At 46.0% G+C, this 23,217-nt stretch overlaps 1 protein-coding gene across 3 annotated transcripts; it reads left to right on the top strand.

Moving 5' to 3' along the window:
• Nucleotides 1–24: 24 nt before the first annotated feature.
• tle5 (TLE family member 5, transcriptional modulator) lies at nt 25–22,673 on the top strand. Of its 3 annotated transcripts, none has more exons than XM_057037551.1 (7): nt 27–931; nt 9,879–9,967; nt 12,176–12,239; nt 14,967–15,011; nt 18,017–18,079; nt 18,799–18,873; nt 19,734–22,673. In XM_057037551.1, the coding sequence occupies exons 1-7, from the start codon at nt 905–907 to the stop codon at nt 19,950–19,952; spliced, it is 582 nt and encodes a 193-aa protein (XP_056893531.1). In that variant the 5' UTR covers nt 27–904; the 3' UTR covers nt 19,953–22,673. The 3 variants fall into 3 exon arrangements, with proteins under 3 accessions (XP_056893532.1, XP_056893531.1, XP_056893530.1); XM_057037550.1 differs by having other exon boundaries at nt 29–931; nt 19,731–22,673; XM_057037552.1 differs by lacking the exon at nt 18,799–18,873 and having other exon boundaries at nt 25–931; nt 19,731–22,673.
• Nucleotides 22,674–23,217: the final 544 nt, after the last annotated feature.

Raw genomic sequence — 23,217 nt, 5'->3', positions numbered from 1 at the left:
AACGCGCCCCTCTGGACGGTGACGATCTATGTGGGGCGTTCAGCAGCGTCGAGTCCCCTCAACCAGCCCCGGGAATCAGTGACTTCCTCGCTTAATAACCACCGACGGATCCGCCGTTTCTCCAACACGAGTTGTTTTCAGCGGCGAACGCTCCGGATTCAGACTTGGTTGGTTGTTTTTTTTGGTTTTTCTTTTTAAATAAATAAATCAGAGTGATCTTTTTTTTTTTCCGACCGAGCGACAACGCAGTTTTTCCCCCCACTCGCGAGACTTAATTTTGGAGCCGCTCGACCGAACGAGATTCAACTTAAACGAACCCGCAGACATTTTGTTATTTCTCTGAATTCTCCGATTTGGACAGATTTTCGTCCCCGCTACTTCCCCCCCTCAGCTCCAGCGAGCCGAAGCCCTCGAAAGGACCAGCACAGGCCGAAAGAAGGCACCGTCTCCCAGAGCCTGCGACGCCGCTGTAACCTTCCTAATTTGCGCGGCGGAGCTCGCACCGTGGCCGTTTGCCTGCGTCCAACATCGGAGAGCTTCTCAACAGCGATGGGTCATTTCGACTGACAGCTTTTGAAGAAATTAGCTTCCCTAGCCGGCGAGGAACCTGCGCTGATGCTGAATTGTTAGAGGGGGTAGAAACTGGGGTCGGGGCAGGTACGACTGGAGGGTCTTGCACCGCACAGACGAGACGCCAACTATTTTACCTCGGAAAACGGCTCCGAAGTGCACCTCCACTCCTGTTCGCTAGCCTGTGGTAGCTAGTCGCCCTGCTAACGCTGGACAGCTCCTGGTATTAAAGGCAGGGCTAGCTTTGGACAAAGGACCGAGACAAGGAAAAATATAAACACAAGAGACGCTTTGGACCGTGTTTGGGAAGGACGGCGACTGACAAGGAATTGACATGATGTTTCCACAATCCAGACATTCAGTGAGTATTCATTCGACTTATTTTTTTGTTTGTGACTTTATGTGTCGGTAAAGACGGTGTGACCGGTGCAGGTAGATCAGGCAGAGCTGAATTCATTTCTTTAATATGTTGTTGTGTTGCTGGAGTCGTGTGAAATGTTCTACAGGACGTTATCGAGGTTGCAGAAGTGTAAAAGTACAGAAAATGTCTCCTTCGATGTGACAATTATGTCGAACTAAGTGAGTCCAACGCTGTCACCTCCAGTAAATCTCTCCATTTTACACTCGTGAATGAGTTTCACCAAACCATTGCTGCTATAACCTTTATTCTGTAATTTACACCATATTCTCATGGCTTTTTTATTGTGCATGTGCAGGTGGGTGTTGGGGCTGGACAAAGCACACATTGCCTCTGCTCCCCTACATCTCAGGTTACCATGGAAACTCAGTCCAGGGCATGCATTCATCAGTGATGGGGGCTTTCTGTCTGCTGGTCAGACCAGCGGCTGAAATTACACCGACCACTGTAGCCGGTGTTGTCGGAATCCAGCCCGGAGCTCGATTTTCTCAGCCCTGTTCTCAAATAACTGAATATTAAACTTTCTACATTTGCATTCTCACAGCGCCAGAACCCCACAGGCTTTCACCAAATCGTCCTCTTTTTGCTGTCTTTCTGACTCTGCACAAAGGACTCTGCATTTCCCACATTCACCCTCCACAGATACTCAAACGGGTCGTCCTCGTGCTGCCGGTGCTCTGACCGCGCTGCGTCGGGGGATTCTGCTGTGTGTTTTCAGACTAGAGAGCAGGATGTGGGGATTTGGGAACCCCTTATCTCAGCCTTGCTTGTCAGATGACAGAAATCCTATTTAAGTCTGCTAAATTCAGCTTAAGTAATCTGAAACTGAAGATCTTTGTGCTCCGTTATGAATAACAGGATAAAAGCACATACTGTTTCAGTCATTTTGCATGAATGGCAAGAGCTGTGTCAAGTAAAATCATTTCTGGTTTCTATCTGTATAAAAGTGGAAGACATTTTTGGATAAATATTAAACCTATGAACCATTTAGCAGGGCTACAATCCTACTACTGTCGAGCTGAACTGAGTGAGCGAACCGACTCCAAAGATGGGATAAAGGAAATTGGGTATAGATGGGGGTGTCCCCTCTTATAGTAATGTCCTAGCATCACCATCTCCATGGTTTTTACCTCAAAGGCATTTGGAATCCCTTGGAAACAGCTCAGTTTTACTGTTACTGCCACTGTAGCTGGGCCAGGGGGAGGAAGTGTGGCACCCGTATAGATATGAGTGTCATGATAAGGAGCTCCCAAACACCACTGGTTCATAATGATGGATGGTAAAACACCGGCTCATTCCCGGGTGTTGAGCGTGTCTGCGTCTTATTTAAGATGGCTGCGGTGAAAAAGAATCGTTTAAAGATGTTAGACTGCTGACATTCACCTCTGCTTCCTCCGACTTGTGGGAGCCCAGTTTCTGTCAGTCGCTCGGATTCACGGTCACCGTTGCTGACTGAACAAATCTAATCAGACTGAAGTCTCGTCCTCTGACGTCCCTCTGCCGTCTCCTACGACCGTCAGTCCTGTCGTTCCGTCGGACGCTGGAATTTTCCTTTCCCCGACGTTTGGATTTCCTAAATCAAAGAGGGTGTCGGCTTTTCTCAGACCCTTAAATCTTTATGGAAAGTTTGGAAAGACGTCTTATCTTAGTGTTTTTAATTATTTTACTTCCCGTCCTGTTTAGACACAAAGAAGTCTTTTCTTGCACAAATCCAGTGTCACCATTCTTTTTTGGGCTCCAGAGGAAAAGGCCTCATTTGACGGTGGCACACAGCCCGACACAGTTGATAGCATTTGGCATATTGTTTGATTGTTAATTAATCTTAATGCGGCCTCAACAAAGCTGGCTGTAGCGTGAAAGTGGAGCAGTAGAAAGGCCCAGAATAATGCTGGTAATGTGGAGGCCTCAAGTCCCTGGAGCCCCCGTTTGACTGGGGAGATGGCCACAGGTTGCACACACACACACACACACACACACTCTTCTTCCCCCTCCTCCTGCTTGTCTCCTTTTATCATATGTTTCCTCCCAGATCTGATGTAGTGGTGGGAGGGTCAGGGGCAGAGGGTGCACAGGCATTATTAAGCCCACTTGAATTAACAGAACAGCCCCCAGCCTTTCCTCTAAAGCCTTCAGCTGGGGGAGCTTAATCCCCATGGTCCCCTGTCTCGCCCATTAAACAAACGCCCCTGCTCTCCCTCCCCCACCTGCAACACACACACACAAACACACTCGTGTGTGATGGGTGTGTATCAATAGGGGAACTGTTAAAAACACGTAGAGCACGTTGATGCACACATTAGTGTGCATCTACTGGTGATTACTGTAGTACTAGATGCATGGAGGTTCAAAGAAAATCTATGCACACACACACACACACACACACACACATGCAATAGATGCACACAAACACTCAACAGCCTCAAGGGTCATACCTGCTTTATGAATCCCTGGAACAAATTGAATGTGGGGCTTGACACACGTGGGGCAGCAGATGTCTGGGTCATTAAGGTTAGGCCAGATGATTAGCATGACAAAAGCAGCCCCCCCTAAAACATCCCATCTCTGTAGGGGGCCCTGCTTTTGAGTGGGTTAGCTGAGGCCATGGGTCACAGGTGATGTTGATTTTTGTGAAGGGCCACAGTTGATGATTGTCAAACTGCTTTGTGGTTTGATGAAAGACGCCCAAACTGCACAGGACTTCCTCCATGAACACACACACGCAAAATGCTGACATTGGACTGATAAAGGCATCGGAAATGGATTTGAAACACAATTTCAGGCACAAACTTCCACAGAAAGCGGTCACAAACGGTGAATTCTGCTAGGGTGAGGTATTTAGTTGTGATGGTCTCGGGCCGGGGAATGGATTACGTCTATGACGGTCCTCAAAGCACGTCTATCGAGCTTACAGCAAAAACCTAAATGCATGTTTAGATCCTGTGTTTGCTCATGCATTGAATAGATTCCCAGAAGAATAACGGTTGAATAGTTATGTGTAGGGACTTGTGTATTTACATGTGCACCTCATGTTCAGAAGTGCGTGTGCTCGAGCCGTGGTGTGTTGTGCGTTGTGTAGCAGACTGGCTGCATCAGTATTCAGCAGTGGCTCTCTATAAGAAGTGTGTGGGAGGTGGAAAAGAGGGTTTGCTGGTGGGTTTTGGGCAGCTCAGCCCGTCCTCTGAGCAGAACGGTGCAATGGGCTGGAACAAAGCAGCACAACAGGGAACTGCTTGATTGGCCTGGCTCAGCCAGGGTCCTTAGACCTGCCAAAGTGAAAAGCACTGCACCCGTTTACACAAGAGAATTAGCTTTTCTGTGAGCCCAAGTGGAGGAAAGCCTGGACTAAAACCAATGCTGCCACATCCCCGGCGACCATGTATTCAGACAAAGATAGGATTTACTGCAAGGCCATGAAGCTGTTTCTTGTTTGGTGTGTTAAGGCCTTTTCATTCTGGAGAAACTGCTCCATGGTCCTCAGAACTATTTACCTAAAGCACCCCCTCTTTGGTGTGTTGGCAGCACAGAAAAAAAGAACAGTATTAATTATAAACACGCCTCTTTCAGGAGTAGGGCAGTTTAAACCACTACAGTAATCGTGCCTGAAGACAACAGCGAAGGTAAACAGCTTCTAGCTAGGGGAAATAATTACCTTTTAGAGGCTGGAAGGCTCACCACACACCAGAACTTTATTGCAAGTAGAGCAGTTAAACACGGTACCCTGGTGGCAGACACATAGCGACACACCAACCTTTCCACTTTGATTGTCCACTTATTTCATCTGAACTTTGGGACTAATCTTCATTCCCTCGCTGTCTGCCTCCCCGCCTCCCCTCCTCTGGCTGTTGTTAGTAATAACCTTGGTGTTTACAAGCGGACATCAATCATCCCTACAACCGTACTGGGTGTAATCTTAAAGCGCCCCCCCCCCCTCCTTTTGTGTGTGGCTGGCTTTAATCTCAGCTGTGGTCTCCAAACCCACAGTCTTGTCAGCCCCACCACTTTCCCCACACTTGACAAATTGCCCATTTCCCTGGGCTTTGCAATCTCTGTGTGCAATGTGTGTATATATGTGTGTACATGTACTAGTAATGTTTTAGTGGGCCTGTTCTCATCCCTGTGTTACCATCTTTTCTGGGCATTGTGCGCTTTTGCTGTTACGTCTGTTTATACCTGGCCCTCGGCTAGATTTGCACGGGGTCAAAGATGGTTTTACTGAGCAGGGCGGGAGGGCAAGCTCTGCCAAGCCTACGTTAGCAAGGGCACTTCACTCGAAGTGATAAAAGTAGAATAATCCCCTTTAAAGCATCTTAACGAGGTCAAATCTGCTGGGGCCCGCGAGAGGGGTGGGGGGTGTGGGGGGGGTGGTGTGTGTGTGTGTGTGTGTGTGTGTTGTGGGGATAACGCCACAGAAATGGGGGTAAGCTTTGGCTTGGTTCGTGAGAGATAATAATCAAAATCAAATTCCTGGCCCAAACAGGATTAGGTTCTCCCCTCGCTGTAAAGCCCCTGTCCAGAGCGGCTGAAGACACAATCTTATTCCTCAGCCTCATGTCTCTCTCACTCACACACACACACACACACACACTCACACACACACATTGAGCAGCTAAGATAACACGGTCCGCCTGGGTGAGCTGGGTGGATGCTGGTCAGTTAGCCCTGTCTCAGTCTCAGATCACTGGGCACATACGCTTCAGCCCCAACACTAATCTGGGATATTTAGATGGAATTGTTTGGCTGGGACTATTCTTAGATTGAGAACGTGATCTTGTTTAGTGCTGATGTGTTAGCAAACGGCTTTAGCCCCGTCTGGCTCGGTAAATCGTGCCTTGATGGATCTCTGTTGAAACATTTGCCTCAATGTTAAACACAGAGTGTTACAGTTAAAAGAACACACAGTGGAAAGTAATTATCCCCTTCAGTGTGCTTCAGCTACAATGATTTAGAGAAACCCTGATTGCAGAATTGAAACACTGCAGTTGGTCTCAAATTTGTTTATCAATGGGAAACATACTTTACCTACAATAAAACCAGAGATTCTGCCAGAATAAAAATGGTACCAGACAATGGGAGTTTCCAATTTGCTGCACAAATAGTGTGGAAATTCTGGTCAAATATTATCTGTATTTATTGAGGTCAAAATGATACGTAGGCAAGCGTGATATCAAGACATGTCATTTTATATTATCTTTATCAAAAAGGAAGCTATATTACAAAAAAGAGGGCTGTTTCATAAATGTCACCCAACCTCACGCTCTCCTGATATACGCATCTCCACTGGCCTATACATTTTCATAATGCGACGCGTTGCCAGTTTAAAATCAAACGTGTGTTTGCTTTGGTCGTTTCAAATATAGATACAAACTGGAGAATCCCTTAACCTGTTTCTGGATTATGACATTTATGTTTTCCAGTGTGTCGCAGCTGAAGTGAAATCAAAAGTGTGGAGTCTTTGTGTAACTTGTTTTGGCCCGTCCGACCCCTCCCCCCATTGTTGCGGTACTGTGGGCTTTGTCAGGTTAAAAGAAACAAAGTTTAGTTCAGCGTGAAAAAAGGAAAAGAAAAGTTTCGTTTCACAAAAAACTGACAGGAAGTAAAACTCAGGGATTTATTTATGTCTTTAGATACATTGGTTAGGGTTTACTCTGATAATAGACCGGCTGCATTTGTGTTGCTGAACGACTTCATTGCGTGTCGCCGCCCGCCAACACGCTGCATATTCATCAGCACGCTGCAGCTCCTGCAGGCAGCTGACAAGAAGGTGTCGAGCAAGTGAAGAATCTCTGCATAAACTGAGCCACAAAAGAAGATGTTGTGTAAAATAGTTTTAAATCCATTAGGAGGAGAAGTTGTGCGTGCCTGCGTGCCTGTGTTGTATCAGGTTTATCAGTGTGTGTGTGTGTGTGTCCTTTTCCGTACAGTTGAAAACCGAGCCGCCGCAAACCTGGCATTTCTTTAGTTCGAAGATTTACCGGATGATTTCCTTTCTCTTTACACGACTTCCTGTCCCGCAGGTGCTGCGCTGTGCTAGGCTGCCGCTTGTGCGCTGCCACCCGGCAAAAATAGAAGTCTTGTCTATTTCTGGAAAGAGTTCCTCAGCGGCAGGGTGGGAAAGCAGCAGCCGTGCACACGCGTTGATTGGAATGAAAACACATCGGCTGTGCCACCGTTGCGGGACACGGCGCCAACGCCGAGGGGAATATTTTCACCGGACATTTTGATCAAAGGGGCAAAAGAAATTCCAGACTTGGGCAGATTTTTACCAGTCGACGCCCAGTAATTAGCAGCAACCCGATACCTGAGCATTTGCATTAGTGGCGCAGTGCTGGTGTTGAGGAGCAGGCCTGCGGGCGTAGAGCTTATGCATTCGTTTAGAAGTGGGTGTGGGATAACATCCAGTCATAAGTGACTGATTACAATGCCAAGTCTCCACCCCTCCCCCCCCGTGCACGCACACTGGCGTACACGTTGATAGTCAATGCACAAATTGGCTCCAGCTGAGATGTAAACAGTTGGGCAGCGCTCCAGGAAATACAATCCCAGTGTTGCTGGTGCCCTCAGGCAGGATTTATAGTGAGGAGGATGTTAGTGTGTGTGTGTGTGTGTGTGTGTGTGTGTGTCTTCTCCTTCTGTCTCTATAGTGTTAATTTGGTTATGCTTTGCATTCATGTATTGTTGGTGATTATAATCGCCCACCCCATCATAATCTCCACCCCTTCCCGTCTCCTTTGTGCCCTGATCTTAGTTTGATCCGTGTTTGAAACGCATTATGATTCGCAGTAGATTTCACGTGGATCGGACCAGATGATGAAGAAGGATTAGGGTACATGTGTGTGGGTGAATGAAAGAGAGACATTTTGACAGTTAGTGGGCTTTGGGGTGGGGGTAGGGCAGCAATTTCCTGAAACGATGAATCCCATTTATTTGCTGAAGACTGTCTCAATTGCCTCAGCAGCGCACAAAGCTTTTTAATGCTTTAATTATGTCTCAAAGGAGCAAGGCAGAATCGTATTAGATTGTCCTACATTTGGAGTGTGTGTGTGTGTGTGTGTGTGTGTGTGTGTGTGTTTACTTGCATGCAAATGTGGCATGTGAGGAAGTGTGTGGGCGGCTGTATCCTTGTGTGTGATTCATAGCAGCAAGTGTTTGTTCCAATGGTAGCCAGGCATCTTATCACACCCCCCACGTAGATGCACACACACACATGCAAACGCTGTTCATAACACACACACACACACTGCTTAGTATTTTCTTTGTGTTCACACTCACACGCGCATGCACGAGGTACCTTTTTGTCACAACAGATGGTATGTGTCAAAATATTATGCCAGTATTTCATTAACATTATAAGCATCCATCTGTTGTGGCTGCGCCCGGTTTTGTTTACTGATGGACGGGGAGAGATAAGGAAGTTTCTAAGGTTGTGTGTGGGGGGGGGATTTGCACTGGCAAATGTGTCGTGGCATGGAACGAAAGTCTTTGCATTTTTCTTTTTGCTCTTAATTTTCTGACTGGTTTGCTCCGTCTTTCCAGTCAAATTCTGTGGTTGTGCCACCTGGGGCAGTTGACTTGGCAAAACATGGCATTTCTAACCTTAGCTTATTGCACAAAATGGGGAGAATATCAAAACTAGGGCAACAAGTGCAGCCTCAGGCACCAGGAGTAACATTTAGGCAGATACACAGTGTTAGGAAACACCATTACTGGGAGTGGTTTCTGCTGTGTGTGTGTGTGTGTGTGTGTGTGTCCCCTGAAGCAAAGTGACTTGTGTTGACAGAGGCTCAGGTTGGCACAGAGCCATACAGTAGAGCTGATGTTTGCTGAGTTTGGTCCATGCTGGCCGGAAAGATAACAGCAAAGGTTACAAACTGAACTCTCCGAGCGCTGTCATGTGGGAACCGAGAGGATTTGTCTGTTGCTGCAGCCTGATAATGTCTGAATGTGTCGTGACATTTAAACTGTCTGGCTTTAGTGCTCTGCACTGTTTCGAAGGACATGAGTTATTTTAGTTATGGATGTTTTTATAGTCACACATGTCTTGTCTTTGGAAATTTGATACATTAGCCACCAAACTAAGATAATGCCACATTTCCCCCCACAGTGTCAGCCATTATGCAGCCAGCTGAGAAATAATGAGATATTGTCCCTATTTGGGTTTGATGCTTGCTACGCTCTAACACACAACCAGGCCATCCACCGATGCCTGGGTATTTCATGGTGAACCTAATTATAATGAAGCCTCCTGTTCACACTTGCTAAGAGAGTGACGATGTAGTGTGCAGCACTATGTCTGTTTGACATGACAGGACGATCCATTTAAACAGCCGTGATCGGGATTAGATTAGGGAAAAGTAACTAAAATAACCAGGGAAAACACACCTGTATTTAAATTTTTTTTTGCCCCTGGGACCCGTGTTTCCCTGGTAAATTCTACCAAGGCAAATAGGTCTTTTTCAGACATTAACCTCACCAGCACTACATTGACACCTTTACTCCTCAAACTCTGAGTATCTATTGATTTTTGCTCAGGATTAATAATGACCACATAAAGGAGGCAGTAAGCGGGTGTGGCACACCTGTGTAGTTTTGACTATGAGCCGGCGTGTTTGGGTGAAGCTTGGCGTGCAGGCACAACCTTCCTTCCACCTGCTGCGCAGCTGCCTGGGCAGTGTTTAGTCTTGTGTCATCAAGGTTTTCTGTCTTCTACTCTCTGGAAACACATTTTCACACACATCTCTCGGTAATGTTGTTGGCCTTGTATCCATTTGTATTATATTACCGTGATGTTTTTGTTTTTAGTCTGCCTTTTTCTTTCTCTCTGTATGTTTCTCTGTCTGGTTGATCGGACTAACCTTTTATCTGGTCTTCTCTTGTGCTTTTCCCACGACAGGCTTCATCGCAGCAGCTGAAATTCACAACTTCTGATTCCTGTGACCGGATCAAGGACGAGTTTCAGTTCCTGCAAGCACAATACCACAGGTGCAGACAGCAATGCTAGTCCAGACGGACCGCCGCTCACACACGTTTCGCTCCATTTTCAGACAAACAAACAACTGTGGCTACAATGTGATTCTGATGACACGGATATCGATGTAAAAACCTACCAGATCCTGATTACAAATTAGAGTTTTAATGTACTGTGGACTACACATCCGGTACAAACTGTAAGCACCTACACTGGATACATGTTGTGCACACGCTTGCCTTTGCTGGCCTCTCCTGTATCTTGGCGTTGAAGTGTTGCTGATTCCTGACAGCTTGCTGTTGAGGGATCAGACAATAACAGAACGTGCAGACAGATGTATCGGCCCGCCTCCCTACACGCTCCTGCGTACACTTGCTCCCGTAAAATTCATTTGTTCCCTTTTTATTCTCATGCATTTTTCTTGCTCTGATGGTCTGTCATCAGGTTAATCCAGTACCAATATAACACACTGAAGCATGTTAGAGCAGTTCACTGACTGGCAGGAAGTTCTAAAATCCCGACGGCATGGAACGCACCGCGATGAATCAACCAGAGCACCTTAACCTTCCTTCAGTTCCGTTTCTGACATGCTGACGGCAGGTCCAAAAACCCTGATTTGACCCGGGTGATAAAAAGGGTAGGAGTGGAGCTGCCGCGGCGTCTGTAGGTTGGTTTGTTCCACTGTACATGTACTTGTAGCGCCTTCGTGAGTCTTTCCTCTGCTGGTTTCAGAGATGGGCAAAGGCAGATGAAAGCCAATCAAATTGTGCACACCGCAGTCAGTGATCGCTGCTGTCTGTGCAGCATTCTGAAGCGGCAACAACACCCCGCATTTCTTTCTTTCCTTGCCTTTGCTTTCTGTAATTCCCCCAGCGGTGAGCAGCACCGTTTAACCCTTTTCATAGAGCCAGGGCGCAGTTGAAAGAAACCCTTTTTTGTCTGCGCGAACAGAACACGCACACTGTTTCGATTGACATGGGGGGCTTTGTAGTTGTCTGCTTCTGTGCTGTGCCTGTCTGTGCTGAAGCTTTTAAAAGGCAAATGTACTGCAGGCGTTCCCTCGGGTATAACAGCAAGTATTGTAGTTGTTGCCGTCTTCCTTTTTTTCCACCCCCCTCCCCCTCCTCCTCCTCTCCCTCCTCTCCTCCCTTCCCTTCGTTCACATGCATAAATAGATCAGGGAATACATAAATCAAAATAAAGATGACAGCAAGAGCGATTTGGAGACGGAAGAATTGGCAATAAAACTCCATCAAACTGTCATTGGAGAGCAGCAGCGCAGACCCCGGGGCTGCCAAGCACCAGTCAGAAGGCACAAAGCCAAACCCAGGTAGGCAGGCAGGCAGGCAGCAGAGGGCTGTTGTCATGACAACTAACCACACATCCTACATATGTACATAGGGAAAGGAACAAAGGGTTTTTGCTGGATAATGGCAGCTCCTGATTCATCCACAGCATAAAGAAAATTGGCCCATCCCCCATTAGTGTCGATCTGGTGAGATACCGGTTCCATGCTAGTGTTCAAGCCATGATGAAAAGCCTGTAAGACACTCCAATAATCCCAGAACTCATCTGATAGGTGTTTTGGAGGCATAGATTCATAATTCATAAACCATTTTTGTCTTTTCTTCCCCAACTTTGTATGGAAATGTGTAAGTTACCTTTAGCCGCTGCTGCTGATTGTAGCAGCTCTCTTTTCATTCTAGCAGGTACCTGCACAAACACACACATCCCCTCAGACATCCTAAACCTTGCCCCTGACACCCTCTGAGACAGTAACTGCTTCAGTCAAACACATCAAGGAGAATTATTTTCCCCTTTTGCTCGTGTCTTTTTCATTTAACAATCGGAGTGATCTGTTGACGCGTCCTCCTTTAGCCTGTCGCCTCGCGTGTCATCCAAATTGACATGATTACAGCTAATGGTTGTCGCGGAGACTGGGTCGGAGGAAACACTGCAACACTATATTTAGATCCGGACGTCTCTGCCTCTACACTGCTTTGGAAAGCAGACACCTCTCTGGAGTTTAGAGTTTGACCACATCAGTCGACACCCTGTCAGGCTTTGTGAAAGAAGCTGCCACTGGCCAGGTTTGGTCAGGAAGGTGGCTGCATCGATTAGCTGAGATGTTGGAGGTCTTTCCACCTGATGTCAGTACTTCGAAGGGACAAAGTGGAACTTGCTAACAACTCAGTGTTGCTTTCCTCTACCTTTTTCCCCAGTTTGAAGCTGGAGTGTGACAAGTTGGCCAGTGAGAAGTCAGAGATGCAGCGCCATTATATCATGGTGAGTACGTCTGTTGACGGATTATAATTAGGATTTTACAGTTCTTCCAAGGGTTTAAGATTATAATTAAATTGTAACTTTTGTTTTTGTGAAAATATTCATAACAATGCTTATGCCACTGTGGTTTTTGCATGTATTTACCTTGCTAACTTGCCTGTACACTGGAATATTTTATCATAGTAATAAGCTGTTAACATGGAAGTGAAGGATTTGTGACTGGTTTATACGGGAATCAATCCTGGACAGTCAACAAGACACTAACAAAGGAGGTAGAGCTGCAGCTACATATGAAGGGCCAATACATGCATGCCTATAATCTAACTACTAATCCAAACTAACTCTCTGACCACTCAACAAGACAGTATTAGAATATGAGCATAGCAGCACAATATCTAATTGATTATTCACTATCTCTGAATGGGAAATATTGCTTAATTGTTATTTCTCCTTTGGTGTTCACCACTAACACACACACACAGATGTGTTTCCCCCACTCTGCTCCACCTTGGGGCTAATCTCATTGTTACCAGCCGTGGTTGATGTTTTGCCTATAATTGATCCTCTGACTGGCTTTAATCTCATCTAATCTGTGCTGCTGCTCTGCTCTCTCAACTATCAGCCAACACACACGCACACACACACATACAAACGCTTACGCACTTATTTCCTCTGTGTGTTTTCCAGGCAGGTGTGAGTGCATGCAGCCTCCCTCTGTGGCTCACTTGCTCTCTGAGCTGTGTGATATAATCTGTGCACGCTAACAAAAAACACAGTGCAAATAGATGTAAGGGTGAAAGCCAGTGTATTTAATATTCCACTGATGTTCAACATCCTCTTGGCATTCATAATGTTTTGTCCTTTGCAGTTATTATGTTAATTGCTGTTAACGATACTGATTAAGATCACAGTTGAAGTAATTGTTTTCAGAACGGCTAAATTATCTTTGCTCTTTGATGGTTGGGTAGATTTCAGGCAGGATGTGTGCTTGCCTACAGGGCAATATTGTCATTTTTAGTAAGGAAAGGAAACATCTTGCAGCTGTGCTGGTAGCCTTTCTTTTTTTTCTTTAAGTATAAGTGTGTAAAATAAAACACTTAAGAGAAGTGGAGAAACCTGATTTTGCATATATAATCACATGGTAGTATTTATCACACTAGATAGGATTATTAAACTGCTCACATACAGAGATGAGTAGCTGTAGTAACTCTTCTGATGTCAAAAACTACAAACCCGTTGTACATTAAGTTCACAGGATGCATAAAGCCCAGTTGCTCTTATTTATTAAATTGAAACAGGAAATCTGCTTCAGCCAGGACTTCATCTGAACATGCTATTCCTCAATGAAGGAGTCCCTCTTTCAGTGGGAGGGAATTATGCAGCATGCACTTTATTTCCTCCACAGGCAGCTGCAGCACTGTAATCTGTAGCTGCCACTGAGAAAATTCAAGACCACTGGTCCATAGCTGATCAGTGCAATGCCAGCAATTGGACGGCCACACGCACAGCGCTGAGGTCAGCAGTAATGGCTGGATACAAGCAGAACATTTTTCAGCACAGTTATTTGACAAGAGTTTGAATGTAAACTTTAGTGGACTGAAGGTGCCCACAGCACCAAGTCACATGTATGACTTTATATAAGTGCTGCATTTAAAGTGCATCGATACAGCTGTAGGCGTGGAGCCCATCTTCCTTGGTTATTGGCCTTGTATATGAAGGCCACATATGTGGAGGTGTTTCCTCTACTCTTACTGTCCGTATAGTATCGCCACTGTTGCACTGAGAATCAGCTACATCTTGTCTCTGTGCATCTTAGTTTGATAACTAATATGCATTCTGCCAACCACTTACTCTTGTCTACTGGTCATTTGGGCTGTAGCTTTAGAGGTAACCCTAAAGCTGCAGCTGAAAAAAGGTGCCACAATAACTAACATATAACTAAAGAATCTGATATGAATTTAAGATTATGTATCACTCGTCTTCCACTCAAACTATCCTCTCCCACACACACACACACACACACACACACACACACACGTGTACACACAGAAGACCATCTTTTCAATTGCACTCCCACTTTGACTTGCAGCCACAGCCTTGCTTGTCCACAATAACATCCCCCACCATGCTTTTGCACACACACACACACACACACACACACACACACACACACACACACACACACACACACACACACATGCCTAATAGCATATCAGGTTGCCCCACTCCTCCAGCCACTGGCAGCACCTCAATTTCCCCAGTGCTGTAATTACTTTAGGGAGCTTCCTTGTGGGTCCAAGTAGCTATAGAAAGTGTGTCTGTGCACGTGTGCGCGAGTGACTGCCTGCTCAGTGTTCACACATGCGAGTACATTCATTTTCAAGGTAGCATGTGTGCATAAATGCAGAAGGATTGTGTGTGTTGTTAGTTTTGCAGTGACAGATCCAGTCCCCCTGCAGGCAGAGTGGGTGATAAACAGGGGTGACACCCAGAAGGTGGCCCTCTCATTAACACGGACACACCGTCGCACACAGACCCACTCTCACAACACAAGTGTTTTGTGTCTGTTGGGATTGGGTCTGGCAAACCCAAATGACTGTAGGTTAACTGTTTCTGATTGAAAACCTTCCAAATTTAAGGGCGTTATACTGCGGCTGTTGTTGCATTGCAGTTCATGTGAAGTCATTTTTGTATCTGAAATCTTATTTTCCTTTTTTCCTCTCGTTCTAGTACTATGAGATGTCCTATGGACTCAACATTGAGATGCATAAACAGGTGAGTGTCCATTTATTTCTTTTATGAAACATTTCTATCACATCAGTGGCAAATCTGATATTGGTTCTGAAATGCTAAATTACTATTCTTATTCTGGCTTTTACTGGTGGACTAACACTCAGTGAGCATGTTAAGTACCATTAGCCAAGAAATGTTAGCATTTTATTATAAAGCCATCAGAGTGCAAATGGTGTTTGAATATATCTGGAGAATCAAAGATGGGTTGAAGCATTTATAATGATGTCAAGATTTATGTCACGCCTGCAAGAAAGTAGAGCTGCAGACAGGTTTAGATTGGATAGGCTATTGGTCTGTGTCTGACACTTCTTTATCACAGGCTTCATCACAGCTGCTTGTTGTTTGTACTGACAATTACACTGAGTTTCATTTCATATTTCAGTCTCAAACTGGCTGACATCTGCTGGGAGAAAAAAAAACCCTTTAGTTCTTTTAACCTTGAATAGCAGAGTAAGTCCCAGCACTTTGTTATTCTGCTCACGCTCGCACAGCCGTGCGTTCCCATCTTTATTCCCCAAATGTGCACCTGCAGCTCTCAGATTGGCAGGTGTGAAATGCAGACACGTTCCTCCATCACTTTGGGAGCATTCAGAGGCATTTGAATGATGTCACCGGAGGCGTGAGCAAACGCAGCCACCGATGGGGGTGAGGTTGGAGATGGAAACGTCTCATAATGTTGTTGTAATAGTTAATTTACCATATGAAATGGTAGGAAATGCTGCGCTTATATTCCTCCATGTCTCCTAAAGGCGAGGCTGATATACATTGTTTGGCTGAAGGTAAAGTAATTTATGCTCAGCCTGTAGGAGGAAGAGAGCGATGGGCCTCCAAAGGGCCGGCTCTTATCGGTGACCTCGTCTGGCTCGCCTGTCCACACTAACATGCACACCCCTTCTTATGATTGACGGCAAACACCGACAGCCTCAGAGGGAGAAGCGAGCGGGCTTTGATGAATGGACCGAAGCGTCAGCCTCTGTGATTTAAACACCTCGTCGCATTTGCAGCCACACAAACGAGGCAAAGTGAACTTTATCGCGGCCATTTTCCTGACAGGAGCAGAATTCACTGGCGAGGATGCGGCCGCGCGTCTCAGGTGTTGGCGGCAAATTAAGCTTTTTTTTTTTCTTGCAGGTTTGCTCATTTACCGTAGTTTTTCTGTATCTGTTTGTAGGTAGAGACCGCTTGCACACACACGGGTGTGTTAGCGAGAAAGCTTCCCTCTGAGTGGGTGCAGCAGAGTTGCTAGATCTATTAGAGAGTTGAAATTGAAGGGGATGTGTGGAAATGAGTGTTGAGGAGCATTCATGTCGAGGCCTATTGTGCACATCCAACTCCTCCACCTCCTCTCACTCTCTCTCCCCCTCCCTCCGTCTTTCTCTCTCACTCTCACACATTCAATTGCTCCCTCTTGATCACTTTGTGCTAAACTCAATTCAGAAAACGCCTCTCCACTCTGTTCACTCTCTTCTTCTCCTCCCTGTTTCCTCTCGGTGAGGCGAGGCAAGGATTAGCCGTAGATTGAAGTGGGAATATGTGGAATAGAGCTACATTGTTATTCATCCTCTTTGTCTTCCTATTGTTGTTTTGTTCATTCTTCGGTGTGTGCGTCCCACCTGACCGTGTAACTCTTGCATCTGTGCTCGGTTCATTTAGCATATAATGTCAAACACTTTTTTGTGTCAACAGTCTTTATTTATTCTTATCAAACAATCATGATTAGACAGTTCAGCGGTGTCCTCTTTATGGACATGTGCGTAAACCTGAGCTATAGAAGACCTTTTACAGTGATTACTCTGATTCAGTTAGAATCTGAAGTCTGTAGGATCTGAAATGACAGCTAAAAACACAGCTCCAATAGTCTCCTTGAGACTGGACTGTCAACCTAGACACACTAGCAATTGTTTTAGGTACGTAAAAACACCAAAACACCATCAGATTTTGCATTTTATTTTATCATTCCTTTTTATTTGTATGAACAGGGTGTTATCAGTGACGGTGCCCTGATATAGTCATGTGAAAAAAACTGACACATAGACAAAGAGGTGGATAAAGGGAAGTACAGATAAAAAAGGACAGAACCTGGGTGGAGGAAAAAAAGAGAGCATAAAGGGCAGCGAGGAAGAGGAAGAGCCGTAGTTAGCATGGAGCAAATCCTGCAGCGACATTTCAGAGAGACATTTTGGATATGTCAGGCAGTGTGTGTGCGTAATGATGAGCATGTAGGAGAGGAGCGCTTGATGGGCTGCTGTGCTCTGCATGCAGGATGATTGTTAGCGAGGCCGCTCTCTCCTCGCAGCACCATGAATTACGCTCTAACACAATTACGGCTCCTTTGCATATCTCAGATGGATTGGATGATTACCTACTAAATGTGATAATCGACCTATATGTGAGAAAAACAGGAAGAGGAAGGGGCGCACGCGTCTGTATCCAGGGAGGGGGGGAGTCACGAGTAAGTTAATGAGGTGATCACAGGAAGGGCGTGAGAGCCCAAGAGAGCCACACATGCTGTACTCAGTTGTTTATGGAGCTAAAAAGCAGATAAAAGTAGGGAAAGAATCACAAAGGATGAAGGAAATGGAGCAGCATTACAGTAAAATCATCAGTTGTGTCTATAGGCCAAAGCGTGTTTAAGTTAAACAACACAGGTTATATTCTTTTTAAAACCGTGGTGTAAAGACAAAGATAGATTATTGGTAATAATATCGTGTCAGTAACTTGAACACAGTGTACAGAAAGAAGATGAAAATGTGCACGGTGCCTTTAAGGGTTGCTGGGTTATATTGATCTTTCCTGAGTTAAGTGCTGCAGCTGTAGCTGGCTTTTTAAAAATTCTATGTTGATCTTACGCCTAGTTGTGGTTTCCACAAACTCTTCTTTCCCCCTAGAGAACAGCGCCCCCGGCCCCCCGTTTGGGATCTGTCACTAGATTTGATGGAGGCAAACTCGTTTTTATTCCTGACTAAAATAGATCTTCCCTTTCACAGGCTGAGATCGTGAAGAGATTGAATGGAATCTGCGCTCAAATCCTCCCCTACCTGTCTCAGGAGGTAAACACACACACACACACACACACCACACACACACACACACACACACACACACACACACACACACACGTCACTAGCCTCTGACCCCCAGCCTTATTCCTCACTTCCTGGAATGAGATCACCCTCGTTCGTGCCTCATTACCTCTCCACCTCGGTGACCCCCTCCCTCCCCATCCCTCCCTCTTCTCCCCTCTGCTCATCATTCATCATTACTCGCCTCCTCTGTTTTGCACCCCCCCATTTTCACATCATTCCTCCTCCCCCTCTCTCCTGTGTCATATACAATCTGTCCTCCCAACTTTCCCTCCCCTTTGCTTTTGACCTCCACCTCTTCCACTCCCCTCTTTTTCTTCTCTGTATTCCTCCCACCTCCACCCCCCCATTTTTTCCCTTATATCTATTTGTGTGTGTGTGTAATAAATGGTGGTGTGATTCAGATAAGCTCTTATCAGCCCACCAGGGCGTTGACCTCCACCTATTACAGCACACATGCCCACCATCATTCACTAGTGTCACAAGGTGTGTGTGTTTGTGTGTGATTGAGTGGGAATAGTTGAATGGTCAGAGGAGGGGTTGTAGGGTCTCTGTTGGGACCGTTGATATTGATCTAACCTCCCTGCCCACCCAACCCCCCCCCCCTCACTTGTTTTGTGTCATGCTTTTATTGTCTCTCACTTTCTATCCCCTTGTCTCCCCACACCCCCACCCTCCCACTGCAGCACCAGCAGCAGGTTTTGGCAGCCATAGAGCGGGCCAAGCAGGTCACCCCCCCAGAGATGAACTCCATCATAAGGGTACGGCGTTTCAGTCCTGTGTGAGAGGGTTTGATGGCTGCAGAGGCTCGTTATTGATCGTCGGCGCTGTGATTTTTACACATTATAGACGATGGGAATTAGAAAACAAAGGCCAACGATTGTGAGGGAGCAGTACACACATTCAGCCGTCTTAATGGCTTACCATTGTTCTTGTTTCATCAGGGTTTAGTCACAATCTAATCTAGGCTATTATTTTACAACTTTCCGGAGACCCGAAGACACACACTGTGTTCTAGGCCAAGCAGTAATGTTCACGTTTGTTCTTTTTTACTGCCGGTGCCAATTAGGAGCTAGAACATTCCGACCAGTTTCAATCCTTTATTATCATATAGTAGCTTGTTTATCCTCTATCTATACGATCCATCATTCAGGGAGACGTTTTTGTGTCTCCAATCTGAGCCACAAAGGCGATAATGGTCTCCGCACGCCTGTTTTAGGACAGTTTAGCTCACTGCTGTCATGAAAATAAATATCTGTACACCGCAGCAGTTGAAATCCTACAAGCTTGTCGTACAAGCTGAAGCCTGATACGAGCCACTTTAGTGTTTTTTAATGCGCTAAGAGATGTTTGATGTTTCCTCTTTATTTTCTTTGTGACTCCATATGAGATGGTTTTTGAGTCACTTCTGCACATTTCCCATCTGCTGCTCAGCATCGTTGTCCTCCTCCATCTCTCCTGTTGTGGCTGAGCCAATCGCCTCCGGGGTTAAAGATTAGGCGTGATTTGTGATCTGTTATAGGTCTGCCCGTTACAGATTTGTTTGATTCCTTCTGTTATTCGTGCACTCCATCAGTCCATCCCTGTCTAAGCTGTGTCTGGTTGTCATTCTGTGCAGCAGCAGCTCCAGGCTCACCAGCTGTCTCAGCTCCAGGGCCTGGCTCTGCCAATGACCCCCCTGCCACTGGGACTGAGCCAACCCGCCCTCCCCGCCGTCACCACCTCCTCCGGTCTCTTCTCCCTCTCCTCCCTCCTGGCCTCTCAAGCCCAACTGGCCAAGGAGGAGAAAGCATCTCGTGAAGACAGCCACCGCGAGGAGGACGGAGAGAAGTCCGATTAGTCGTCCCGCCCGTTCAGACACCTCGGATCTGAGCCCCCATTTTGCCTACAGTGTCTCTGTGACTACAGACCCCAGACCAGCTGTTTCTCATTGGGAGCACTTTGGCATGGTTACTGTATTTTGGTTGCTTTATTTACTGCTCTTTGACTGTGTTTATTTTATCACATCTTCTCTTTCTGTCTTCCTCTCCTTCTGCCTCTCAGTTCATTGTGCCGCCTCTCCACCTGCTACCCCCCTTTCCCACACACACACACACACACACACACACCCTGCTTCTCACTGCTAATTTGTTGTCAGGAAAAGCTAAAAGTGAAACACGGGCATTCAGGGAAGCTGTAAAACTCCTCAGATGCAGTTGGGAATGTCAAAAGCATCACAAATAAAATTCCGCTGGTTTTAGAGTCGAATCTTCATGATGAAAATGTGTAAATCGCCAAATTACCACCTAACACCTAAACTTGAAAATGCGACGACTTGAACGCAACGGTGGCTAAATAAATTTGCCGTCAGAATAATGCAGCCGTTGTCCCCCCCCAGATAAACCACCCCCGCCTTAAACCAGAGGCAAGATTCCCATCCCGAAGCACATGAATACGCTTGCCACTTACTGTATTTACCCTCCCAGCACTTTCTTTTTCAAATTTAAGCAGAGCGGCTGGGCCTGCGTGCGCGCGCACGTGCGTGCGTGCTGTGTTTGACAGTAGGGGGCAGTGTGAGTCCGTGAGGACTCCTAACTGGCTTCACCCAGAACGGGGACGGGGACAGACTCGTTTAGTCTCACGGACTGATGAGGTTAACGTGTTCCGAAGGATTCTGGGGTTGATTTAAAGCAGATGTTCTGTATCCAAATCAGCCCCTACGATGAGACCCTGGACTTTTTGTTCATGACTGGCACCGATCCCTAAATTCCCCAGATTATTCCACACTGCACCCCTGCGCGATCAGGTGCAGCACAAACATCCACGATCGGTCCAGCCTCCACAGCTCACTCGGCTCTTTCCAATAATCCTGTCAGATTAAGCCAGTGATCAGTCTTCAGCGCTGGTTTTGTGCCAGGGGGACTTTTCTTTTTTCTTGCTCCATTCAGCTGTTGATGTTAAATGAAGTAACCCTGAAATTTGGCTGGTGGATATTTCCAGCTTCCCAGCTCTAATGTTGGATATTCCCTCATATTCACACCATCATCCCTCAGCCGTCTGCCCTAAATCCTTGGAATTTTCAGAACGTTTTCCTGCCATTTCTGCTTTGACGACCTCACACTGTGGGTTCTTTTTGGTTTGACATCACTGTGGAAACTTACCAACTTTCTTCATTTACCAGGTTGTGAAACTGAGGTTCTAGCCAAGAAATCTGGGTTTGTTGTGGCTCAATTTACCTTTTTATTTCCCACACACGAACTCGGAACATGTGGGATTACATATTTTGGATTTGCTTGTTTTGAGAAAATGGTTTTACTTTGGTGCCCGAGCAGCCGTAAACGTTGAGCTTCTTTTAGAAGTGACTCCGACTCTCCCCAGTGATGAAGCACATTACACACAACTGAACCGTGCTGGTTAACTGGTTTGTAAGTCATCTTTCATCACTGCCCACCTGAGTCCTGAGACGGTGGGTATTAGCTTGAGCATCGCCACTGGCCAAGTTAAACATGTGATGGTGCGTCACAGACGTCGCCACAGACATTTCCCCCAGTATCGGCTTTTCTAAGATTTCAACACAGTCCAACACACTTTTTCTTCTATTCTCCGGATTCACTCGTTTTCTTCAAAATGGGTTTTAAGTAAGAAAAGCACTTGACGGTAAAGCACATTTAGTGTAAAAGTCTTTGAGCGGGCTAAGATGACGGCGCGAAACCCTCGATGAGGCTGAGGCGACTTCTGTGGCGCGTGTGTACAGTTTGTGAATACATAAACCGGTCGTGTGTAAACAGTTGTAAAGGTGCGCTCGTCGGCGGTAACCGCGGCGATGAAGGCGCTAAACACGCTATTGTGCTTGAAACGACTTGCTTGCAGCGCATCGTTCCTCCCATCCAGCCAGACGTTTGAATCCAGCTGCACACTGTGCTTGTAGTGATGCGCAGCGACACATCGTGCATGTCGGGGGGGGGGGGGGCATCTATTTTTCTCTAGCAGACGCTTCTTTTTGTGTGTTTTTTTTAAAGAATGATTACCCCAAAACCACACGCGTGATCGAATCCTCGTTTATTTTTTCCCCCTCTGCTTTGTTTTGATGGGATTGAAGCGGGAGATTTTACTGACGCGACACAAACGAGAGTTCCTAATTGTTAGCTGGATGGATACATAGAAAGCTTTACGTGTATATAGCTGCATCTTTCCTCGTCTGTCCTGGATGATTCTTGTGCTGTCGTGTTACACCGGGGGGGGAACTGCAGTACGTTGACCTTTCTGCCCTTTGACCTCATTCTTCTTCTCTGATATCTCTGAGCTGATGCCACATACCTTTTTTTAATCGTCCTCGCGTGAAGCATCGTGTTTTGATCTTTATAAAAGGTCGTTTTTTTTAAAAAGAAAAAGAAAAAAAAATATTTTGTGCATAATGTAAAACCTGAAAGTGTGTACTTTGGCAAAAATGTTTTGTGTCTGAAATCATAGCTTCATCGAAACAAAAGCAACTATTAAAAAAACATTTACTATAAATAATATGAAATGTTCTGCAGTAAGAAAGGACTTCTGGTGCCTTACAAATAAAGTCAATCAAATAGAACAGTCTCCGGACTCCGATTATTGTCCTTTGATAGATGCTTCATCTTCTGATCAGCATCAAAGGTGTGACACTTTGATCAGATCCGACTGTCTGAAAACATCTGCAGAGGCTGAGGCTGTGATTCTTCTGATCCACTGGTGTTTGATGGTGCTGACTGCTGTCAGGAGTTACCAGGTGGACTTCTGAGCCGTGCAGATCCATGCTGCCTGCCCACGCATGCTAGACATGCTAGAACACTGAGAGGAGTCACATGATCTGACCGGAAAAAACAGATGCTGAAGATCGGTTCTCTGATTTACTTTTTTTTTCCTAACAGTTTCCGAGCTGACAACATTATCTTGAAGTCAAACCATCAAAGTTCAGACTTGTTTATTATTGTGTGATTCTACTGATTCCGGGTTCATTCAGGCAGACGCTGACAGGATTCCTGTAATCCCGCCCAGCTCCACGAGGGGGAAGTGTTGAGTTGTGATGACCAGCTGAGTGAAACCAGCAGGTCATGGTTCTGAGCTACCCTCACATGTGCGCGCGCGCGCGCGCGTTC

This window comes from Takifugu flavidus, chromosome 7 (assembly GCF_003711565.1).
Source record: "Takifugu flavidus isolate HTHZ2018 chromosome 7, ASM371156v2, whole genome shotgun sequence".
Taxonomy (NCBI): Eukaryota; Metazoa; Chordata; class Actinopteri; order Tetraodontiformes; family Tetraodontidae; genus Takifugu; species Takifugu flavidus.
This window is presented reverse-complemented; position numbering and strand designations above follow the sequence as displayed.